Raw genomic sequence first — 11,082 nt, 5'->3', positions numbered from 1 at the left:
TTATGTCTGATCAGAAATGGCTTCTTTGGACATGAATTAATAACCGCAGTATTGGGCCGAGGCTGAGACTGGGGCTGGGACTGAACTTTTAAATGAAACACCAATAATTGTAAACATTTTTATGCAATCATTTTACTTCATATTTAAATGGACTGGTAAAACATGTACATCTAGACACATCACAGTTTAGTACAGTTAAAAAAGAATTATTACAAATTTTTAAAGCTATTAGTTGAGCTTAAATGTGAAAAAAAGCAAAACAAAAACAAATACTTTTAAATACATTTGTGCTTTTGTATGCAAATAATAGAGATTTATGAATTCAGCAGATATTGTACCCATTACACACATGTGAAAACTTGGCTGTACATTTTATACAAATATTGAATAAAACAAAGACCAGCTAGCAGAAGAAAATGGTGATAACGGTTGGCATGCGCTAATCCCTCCATGCTCACTGTCTACAAATGCTAATACCAAGCACAGTACAGTTATGGTCTCTCACCAGCTGAGTTTGTTGGAAGATTTTGTCAAGTTCCTTAGAAAACACATATCTACATGCTGATGCTATCTAGATATATTCTTTATAGAAAAATGGTAGTACTATACAGGTTGCTACATGCATACAGTGCCAAGGTAAAAACAACGGCTGAAGTCAAGTTAAGGCAGACTAATTCTAGAGGAGGTGATCTTTCATTCATCTCAGTCCAGGTTATTGTCTAGTTGGTACTTTATGCCCTTTTCACATCTCATCACCTTCAAACTCTCAGTTCCCGCTGCCCAGGAAAATCTGACATGACAAATCTACAATGACATGTGCGTGACACAACAGATACGAGATTTCTTCGAAGGCCTATATTCTGCCCAATGAAAGTTTGGTCACAATTTCCAAATAAGTTTGTTACATTTTAAAGACCATTCAAGTTTATTTCTGGAGTAGCATCATTGAAGAACCATTTTTGGTTCCATAAAGAACCAATTTTGTAAAGAAGACTTATAGACTATATGTTAAGAACCTTTCAAATGTTTAAAGAAGTCATTTTAAAGCATCTTCACACTCACACAGATTTTTAAATGATTCCTTATGGAACAACATTTTTTTCTTCTATGGCATCGGCTAAACAACCCTTTGTAGTACCTTTAGTTTTAAGAGTGTACCCAAACTGCCCGTCATACCAATAAGGATATTTTGATGAGGCTCAATGTTAAATATATCTAATGTATTAGTAAAAAGCTGTTTGCAATATTTTCTTCTTACTTATTTGAAAAAAGTGCTGCCAAACTTTCCACAAGGCAGTTTACCACAGGATCCTTAAATGCCTCTGGAGGAAAACAAACCAGTAATACAATGGCATTCATGTTTTGTATAGTATCAAAAAAGTAAATCATTGGTGTCAGAAGGGCTGGCTTGTATATCTTGAACTGCTGATCTTCTGCTGATCTTGTGTGATTTTCAGCACAAAGGTTCAATATGGTAATTATAGTGTAATGGTGTGATAAAGAAAACACATCCAGTTCAGCAGATGGAAACGACTTGTTGATGAGAGAGGTCAACAGAGAATGGCCAAGCTGGTTGGAGCTGACAGAAAGGCTACAGTAATTCACATAACCATTCTACAACTGTGGTGAGCAGAAAAGCATATCAGAACACCCAACACGTCCAACCTTGAGGTGGAAAGGGGTACTATCAGTCAAGTACAGAAAGCTGAGACTGCAGCGGGAACAGGCTCACCAACACTAAACAGTTGAAGACAAGAAAAACATTCAGGATTTCTGCTGAGTCACGCAGATGGTAGGGTTAGAATCTGGTGGCAACAGCATGAATCCATGGAAAAGAATCTTAAAGGACTGTTTCCAACATTTTGAGCAAAACATGCCATGAAGTATTGAGATCCCAGTATATTTTCTTATCAGATTACGTGTGTTGATGTGTGGTTCCTCAAGACAAAGATGAATTAGCAATTATTTTATAATGTTATGAATTGGAGGTCTTGATAAAAACAGTACATTAAATTGAGCAGTAACTCTAGTAAAGGTTTTCAAATTCAACACTACTCAGGATCAAGCAATGTTGTTTTCAAACCATAACTCACCAGTAAAACTGTGGTCTCTGAAAGTCAGCACCTCTTAACACTCATCACTTTAAAATGCACTTTAACATTATATAATACATTACGTAATTGTGCTTTTTATGTTATTATATAATTTCATGTCTTTAAATCCAATGCCTTTTAAAAGCATACTGTCTCGTGTGGCTAATAAATACCCACAGCTATCAACGGACCTTAATACTCCTGTCTAATACCGTCTAATTTGCTGATTTTTAAATAAAGCAATGCATGATTTTTTAACATGGACTCCTTAATGTCTTTAATGCTTTGCATCTCTTTCTGATGTTGGTGGAAGATATTTAAGTACTTTCAGACCTGCCTTGTTTGGTCCGGACCTTATTATGGACCAAAATTGCAGGCGTGAAAAGAGCCTCAGACCACAGTGCGGACCAAAAGACCAAAATTTGGTCCGACCTGGTGGCCTCAGTCCGGATCATACTGAACCATGGTTCAGTTTTTAGACTTTCTGACTAATTACAGGACGTTGAGGTTGTGTATCTTCATCCATTTAACAAAAATGGGCTTGTCTGAAAATGGGTGGGGATACAACAGCTGGAAAGGAGTGAAAAATGCAGTGCTTGAATTTGGTGCTGCTGGTGGTAATGCCAATTTTAAATTGACAACATAAATTAACAACATGCCAAGTTAAGATGCACACCCCTGTTAAGTTTACCAAGATGCATCCCATGTAGGTGATGCAGACAGTCTGTAAGTATTTCATGCAGTTCTGTAGTGCAGTGTGAAACCAAAGCTAATCGCATTAAATGTACACAGCGTAACAAAAACATGAACCTTGGTTTCGGACCTTCGCCCGGACATTAGGCGTGAGAACACCCTTTATGTCTTATATCTTTGAGCCTGGTTGGAAAAAAGGAACACGTGCAAGGTGTGTCATTCCCCTCAGTCCTCAAAGACAGACATGAAATCCTTATCCACATAAGCCACACTCCACTGTTGTTAGCTGTCACCGACCCCAGCCACGCTCTCACTTTCATCTTTCTTAATTCCCTCTCCTAAATGTGAGTGTTACGTAAAGTCACGTCTGTTGAGTGTCAGAATTCTTCAAGCGTCTCAGAATCTGCTCTAATGAAATTCTCCTGCAGGCTGTAGCGTGTGCCTCACAATCTGCAAGACAAGAAGAGATACATTAGAGGGAGAGCCAAAACACATTGCATCTTCAACAGCCCACAGCCAAATTCAGGATTTAAATAACAATCTCTATAATCACAGGACAAACAAACAGCAAGCAGGAGGCAACAGTTCATGCGGAAGTTTCTATCTTCTACATCCAAAGGCTTATCCAATGTATCTTCTGAACTCAAGGGTATTCACAGGGAGTGTATGTTTTCCTATGCTGTAGAAACAGCCTCTACTCAATTCTGAGAAGCCTTTACACTAGATGATATAGATGAGATGAAATACTGCAGTGAGGATTTAATTGCACAAGAACATTATTGAAGGTCAGGTGCTGATGCTTGATGATCAGTTCTGGATGATAAACACCGCTCCAGTTCACCCAAAGGAACTGGATGGAGCTCAATCACTCCAGAGAACACAGTTCCACTGTTCCACAGTCCAGAACAGTTTGTATAGTCTCAATTTTTAAAGAACTGCCAATAGAATGCACTGCTCTGGAGCAGCTGCAAATTAGCCTAAAGTCACCTTCAATCCATCCATCCACCCATCTATCAACAGTGGAATAGAAAAACGCTACATTAAGTAAAAGTTCTCAGTTGTTCATGATGTATTCTGAGGAGATGTGATGAAGGATAATCCACTTACATGAGGATGCCAAAGAAAAGGAAATAAACAAAGAACAAAGACAACTAGACCTCGAACAACTGTGCAAGACCTAGTACACCACAAAAAGGAGAATATCAGCCCTAAATGCACCTTAAAGAACCGAAGCTTCTGACAGACGATTCTGTGGATCTAAGTGCTGTGGATCTGAAACAGAAAAGAAGAACATTCAATCAATCCCAACTGCTGAAGCTGTTGTTCTCAGAGTCCATATCTCAAAATTATTAATGCTGTTTGAGTGGCAAGAATCAGAAAATTCTCCTCCTTTGAAGATTGAACTTTGGAGGTGTGGAAACGTCTCCCTGCAGATTTCCCCATGATGAAGAAAATAAGGAAAAATAGGCTTGTATTTAATGGGCAAATTCTCATGACTAGACATTTCTAAAACAGCAGGTCTGTTCCTACCAAAAGAGGTCCAAGAAAGGAAAACCAGTGAACCGGTGATAGAGTCAGAAGGCAGAAGGCACCAGACACCAGAAGGCTAGCCCACTTGGTCGAATCCAGCAGAAAAGCTAGTGTAGCATAAATTGTTGGTTAGGTCTTGTGGAGTTCATGCCTCGAGGGATCAGAACTGTTTTGGTGGCATAAGGGGGACCTACACAATATTAGGCAGGTGGCTTTAATATTATGGCTGATTGGAAGCACAGTAGACAGCAACATGATCAACATAATCTCACTGTGCAGTCCTATTAGCCACAGTAGCATCATGCAACCAGTGCAAAACTATAAGAAGCAAACTTCAGACACCAGAATGTCTTGGCTGACTGACTTTACCTTTTGGGGTAAGTGGGAAATTGTGCAAAAAACAGGGCTGAGTGTGCACCAACCATACCACCACAGGCCTAAAGTCCACTGCCAGGCCAGACACCATGGTCCAGTGACCAGGAAAAGCACCAGGGGCAACCTTGGGATTTATGCTGAAACAAACTGGCTCTGCCTAAGGGTGGTGCGACAGAATAATCTCAAACAGACTGTGATACATCTGTTGGAGAGGAGGAGGCTAGAGGTGGGGTAAACAAGGTGAAAACGGATAAAAACAAACGAAATCGTCTTACCTTGGTGGTCAGATGCAGGTCTGAATATATAACCTCCTCCTGTGCAGCAACTCCAGACGATTATGGATTTGCAACATTTTAAGGCACAATGTGAGGTGTGTGCATGTGGGTGATGGGCACCTATGCCTCCACTGACTCTGAAGCCAAGCACACAGCAAGGCTGAAGCATGGCGCTGGGCTCTGGCACATTTCTAAGGCCAAACCATGCTCAGAAAAAGGCCAGAGCACCTTTGCCAACCCCCTGAAAGAATTAAGGAGCTGATGCAGAGGAAGGATGGGAGGTAGAATACATTCAGTTAGCCTTACTACAGAATAAAGCTAAGTGAAGAGTATGCTTTACCAGCTGTGCAAGGTCTTGTGTATGTCACACTTGTAAAAATTAAGGTGGTACAGGGGGTTCTTTGAGCGATTCCATAGAAGAACAACTTTTGGTTTCATAAAGAACCATTTTACAATAGAGTGTGAGTGTGAACCTTTAAATTATTAAAAGAACTATTAAAAGAAGGTTGTTTAAGCCTTTAAAAGGTTCTTAAGAACCAAAAGTGGTTCTTCTGCTATGGCATCACTCAAGGAACCATTCGTAGCATAAGGAACTTTGCAATAAATGCTAGGATTCTGAACGCATTCCCCTGTGGAGAAAGTGTCAAAAGTTCTGAAGAAATAAACGGTGAATCTCACACTGGGATGGTTACTGTGTCCTAAATTTACTCCTCTTCCACAAACCCTTCCTGTCAGGTTGTCAGAATGAACTCTACATCGTTTGTCATTTGAAAAGGCAAGGAGAAAGCTTAAGAAGCAGCCTGAAGACTGGGCTCCTTAATGCTGAGTGATTGCATGCTAGCTGTTATTAATCTGCTCTCCACACACTGAATAAATGGCAGAAATAGCTTTGTTCTGCTGTCAAGTGAAGCCTTCATGTCTGCTTTGATGGCTACTGCAGACAGGGCTGGAGAAGAACTAGAGAAGAAGATGCGATTGAATTAGCACAGTGACATATCTGTGGTCCAGTCAGATCAGGACATCAGAACGCTTTTCAGAAGTGCACACTGAAGGATGGGAAATGTAGACATCTACGTGACTGAAGCTAAAAGTAGCAGCTAAAGGTAGGGCGACTGTGATACAATTGAGGGAGAAGGGATTTTGGAGTTTTAGAGCTGGTAGGTTTATTGTCTCAAAGATATCCTAACCTCCATCCATTCATCCATCCCATGTTGTCATGTGTTTCTTCTTGATCTGGGTTGTGGTGGGTCCAAAGCCGGGAATCATTGGGTGCAAAGCAGGAATATCATCTTTCAGTCAATTGCAGGGTACCACACACATCTAGCGGGCAATAGCATAGTTCATTCACCTGTTGGATGTATGTATTTGGAAGGTGGGAGGAAACAGGTGTACCCAGAGGAAACTCATGTGAACATGGAAACACCAAACTCCCCACAGACAGAGACTTGAGCCAATGAGGCTTGAACCCACAAGGCAGCAAAGCCACAACTCCAGGCCCCTAGAGCTCTGCTTATGAACTACCATCTAAAAAAATAACCCTGAACTTAACTTGTTCAAAAATAAGATATAATAAATGAATTTCAACAATAAATTATGCAGCACTGACTGCTGAAAAGCATTAAATATAGTAAAACAGCCAGCAAATGAATGACTGGAGTTAGTGACTGGAGGAGAGAGGGTTAACGCCTCACACATTGGGTCTATTATAAAGTTATTGAATGCAGAATTTAATTATTTGGTAACCATTGGGTTTAGCTTATCTTGTCCCACAGGGTTCTGTTTTTGGGGGCTATGAAACTGATGTTAATTATGCAGTGTCATGGAGTGTGGGCTTAAATACAGGGCCTTTAGTGGAGGCAGGTGTATCAGACCCACACTCTTGTCATCAATAACCCAGTGCTTTAGCCACTGTGCCACCTCCACTATATACCCACTGCCTGCCTTAGAATAAGCTTGAAAATACTGAATATATTGATATTGAAAAGAATCTATAATCTACTGGAAATATTGATTTAGATCAGTCCTAATTAAAAGCAGAATACATGTTGCTGTACAAAAAGTCTAATAATTGAGTTCATTTTTTGCCCTTAATGCTCCAGAATGAAAGACTGCAGGGAAGGAGCAGGAGAAATGAGGGGGTTTGGCCAAGCAGAAGTACCAGGAGCACTTTATGCTAAAGCCAACTGACCCTGGGTGACTGCACAGGCCCTCTGGACAGCCACCGTCTGTCACCAATTTATTACACATACACACACAACACACACACACAGATCCCACAGCCAGGCTGGTCATCAGCTATCTCACAGTGTGTGCCAGAGATTTGGTTTATCAGCAGAAGGATCCACAAGATCACATCTGTAATCAGTTTTAATCCGCTGGACTGATCCGCCAGGCCTTTCCTGTTAGAAATAAACAGCAGCTTATGTAACGCTGGTTTGTGTAACTACGTGACCTTTGGGTGGCCGCTACGCATAAAAAAAGGTATATTTACACATTCACAGTTTCCCTATGCTGGTTATGCTTTTCACACTCTTCATGAAAACAGAAGGCGGTACATGTCCCACCTTAAGAATGATATCTGATGAATTTCACATGCAACAGGCCAATTCAGTGTAATCTCAAATATATAAAATATCATATTACCAAAATTAGGGTTGAGCCATATCCCACGCTTCATATTCTCATGGTCCCTTGCTGGAATCTTTGGAACAAGGTAAGGGAAAAGGTGTGCTAAGGTGCTAATGGGCAGAATGAGAGAGAGAATCAGAGGGTTTGAGGCTGTGTCCTTGCAGACTACGGAGTCTAAAAGGCACAGGCACACACCACCGCCACCACCACGATGTTGCCGATGGTTGCAATCACAGCCACCCACAGCCAGATGGCATCACTGGAGAACTTGCCCTCCTCCTCCTGCTCCACTGGCCGGGAGAAGCTGGCGTTGAGGTTGGAGGTGGAGGTCTGGAGGGACGTGTTGCCATTGTAAGGAGAATCCATGAAGGCCCCGCTTACTGCTGGGAAATGCTAGGAGAGGATGGAAAAAAGACGATGATGAAATAACATTGAAAAGTCTGATTTATGACTGGGTTACCCTTAGAAGACACATCAATCACCTGACATAACAAAATCATAGTGTAGGTAATTATTAAATATTGTTCAGTGGAAAGACAATCCTCTACATTATTGCAAGGTTATATGCAAAAAAGAGCTAACTTAATAGAAGTTGCATTTTCGTATAAATATATATGGAATCTTGTTGGTCACTAAGTAGAAACTGTTGCTACATGGTTGCTATGGTATTCCATGTGGTAGATATGCTGTTTGTAAGTGGTTGCTACAGTGTTGTTTGGTGGTTGCTATGATTTTGCTAGGTGGTTGCAATAATGTTGGAAAGCAGTTGATTGGCATTTGCTATGGTATCCCAGGTGGGTGCTATGGGGTTGCTAGGCCACTGTTATGGTGTCCCAGGTGGTTGCTTTGGTGTTACTAAGTAGTTGCTGTGGTGATGGTAAAAGGTTGATAAGCAGTAAACGTTGATTATGGTTCGTAGAGTGCTGTGGCATGGTTTCTGTGGTACCCCATGAGATTGGTTGGGTGTTACTAGTGTACCTGTATCATTAGAAGAGTGTACAGTGTTGCTAGGTGGTTGATGTGATTTTGCGAGGTGGTTGCAACAGTGTTGGAAAGCAGTTGCTAGAGCGTTGATAGGCATTTGCAATGGTATCCCAGGACTTGCTGTGTCATTGTTATGGTGTTACTAAGTTGTTGCTATGGTGTTACTTATTGGTTGCTGTGGTGTTCTGTGGTACGCCATGTGGTTGGTTGGGTATTACTAGTGTACTTGTTTGATTGTGACATAAGAAGAGTGTACAGACTTTTTGCCCCCCATTCGTTTCTATGGGAAAAAATCCATTAAACATCAATTCTCATTGGATAATGTCCTTGCTTTGTACAACGATGCTACTAATTTATGTAATTTACGGATCAAAATTATTATTTTTATATATTTTTGAGTTTTTTCAACAGCGTTTGTCTTTTTTCTTCCCTGACAGTGGATAAACTCTCATAAGTCTGTTACCAGTGCTCTAGACACCCTGATTATATACTAAGTTTTATTACCAACAGTAATTGAAGACTCTGGAGAGACCGGTTACTGGTTTATTCTTGTTTCACTGTGTGAGAACACATTTGCTTTGCTGGTTATAGCTGGGACTTTGGTAAATGCTTTGGCTGTTAAATCTAAAAGTACCAACGGGTCAACTTGTACAGTCTGCATAAGGCAACGGAATACACCTCCTTAGATTTGGATAAGAGCTGGCAGTAGTGTGTAGGAAATTTGCTTCATCTGCACTCCAGATAACTGTCCACACACTCTCTGCTCACACTCCTCTGCCTATTGAAAAAAGGATATCAGACAGACACTTCAGCCCTGTTTCCTCTCTGGCTGAGATGTGCAGTGAGTTGCTGCTTTTCGCATTGCTTTGAGGCAATAAATCGAAAATCTGGACCTGAACTGCAGTCCGTCCCTGACACCCCTATTGCATGTGTAACATCTGTAAGAGCTTTTATACATGACAAATTACAGCTCCAGTCAATAACACACATTTTATTGGGTGTTCAGCTAAATTATTCATTATTTCAGTCATTAATATCATATATGTGTTTAAAGCCAGTGCTTCTGTAGGGTACTAGACACTTTCCATGCACGTGGCATGTTCGCACAAGAATGAAAAATGGATTACGATGTTTTGAATATATTCTGATGCACCAGGATTTTAGCCTTAGATTCTTAATTCTAATTACTTGCTTGGTCTCTCATATCAGTATATGGTAGTACATGTTTCCTCATAGACACATGAAGAATCATTGGACAGCTCAGTATGCTGGTTTGAGAACTGCTCAATTCGTAAGGTCATCTAATAAACAGTCACATTGCAAGCATCATCCCAGTTAACAGAGAACGTTGTAGCACGTTCAGCTATGTTTTTAAAAGGTTCCAAGAGGGTTGGCTTGTACCATTACAGAAAGACGTTGCAGGAACATTCTGAAAATGTTGATGTAACAATAACGTTATTAGAACATTTCTTAGACAGCGTTCCCAAACACTAACGGTATGGAAAAGGTTGCAGTAACATTCCCAAAGCTAAATATTAAAAACACTGATACAACTGATACATATTAATTTTGCCATTTTCTCATGATAAACTGTAATATGGTCTCCTTATGTAACCAGTCTACTGAAATTGTAAGCATCCAGATATACTGTACCAACAGACGTGTACGAGCACACATATTGGTGGTTCGCCCTTCTGTCTCCTAGCCCCTTCCACTCTCTTACTCAAAGACAAACCATAACAGAAAAAAACAATGAACTCAAATGTGCTTATTAACATAACATACATTTCTTCAGCCATACCATTGTAAATTCAACATTATATACAGGTAAGTATATCTACATATGGTTTCTTTTATTTACAGGTTTTGGACTACCCCCCTTTCCAGGATGACTGTGGATCCATCCAGCCCCCCCACCCCACAGAAGGTGAGGTGATCTGCAAGAAGGTGCAGATCTCCTGACCCCATCACAAGCCCCGTTCTAGCTATGTGTTTAGATAACTATTTGAGTCATTCCTGATAAAAGGGAGAGCAAGCAAACATAAATAAACCAGTCTGTTAAATGTGTTCTGCATTGGCTATTAGAACATGAGATAGGAGACTATGAGACGCACACATGAGACTTTATCATCTAAGCATGTATAATGTGATCCTTAGTAACCTGAAACATGTGTCTGTACTGTGGTGTTTGACCTGCTAGCTAAGTTATGTAAGAAAATCTATTTTTTATCATTAACCATTGTGTCTGTAGCACAGCAGTCAGTCGAATAGCAGCTACACAGTACTGTGTGGCCCTTGTGGCACTAGCCAAGCTAGCTACACAAAGGTCACCTTAGTGAATGGACTTCCTTCAGAAGTGAGTCTAAATGTTCTAACTAATGTAGCCCTAAAATATTTTCACATGGTCCATATTGTGGGGACCCAGGGCTCTGCCTTATATTCTTAGGCATTCATTTGGGTTTCAGTCAACAGGAATGTTAATCTGTAAGCAACCCAAAACATAA

General features: G+C 40.5%; 1 protein-coding gene across 1 annotated transcript in view; it reads right to left on the bottom strand.

Annotated features, from left to right (window-relative positions):
- Nucleotides 1-332: 332 nt before the first annotated feature.
- Nucleotides 333-11,082, bottom strand: part of LOC140575438 (uncharacterized protein C14orf132) — a 28,439-nt gene continuing 17,689 nt past the window's right edge. Inside the window, exons 2-4 of the mRNA XM_072695756.1 lie at nucleotides 4,967-7,987; nucleotides 4,005-4,058; nucleotides 333-3,236 (exon numbers count right to left, since the gene is read on the bottom strand). Coding sequence (XP_072551857.1) covers nucleotides 7,769-7,987 — 219 coding nt within the window. The 3' untranslated portion in view covers nucleotides 333-3,236; nucleotides 4,005-4,058; nucleotides 4,967-7,768. The remainder of the gene's footprint in view (nucleotides 3,237-4,004; nucleotides 4,059-4,966; nucleotides 7,988-11,082) is intronic.

The sequence above is a fragment of the Salminus brasiliensis genome, chromosome 13, assembly GCF_030463535.1.
Source record: "Salminus brasiliensis chromosome 13, fSalBra1.hap2, whole genome shotgun sequence".
In the NCBI taxonomy this organism is placed as follows: Eukaryota; Metazoa; Chordata; class Actinopteri; order Characiformes; family Bryconidae; genus Salminus; species Salminus brasiliensis.
Note: the sequence above shows the minus strand (reverse complement) of the source record. Positions and strands in the feature narration are given on the sequence as shown.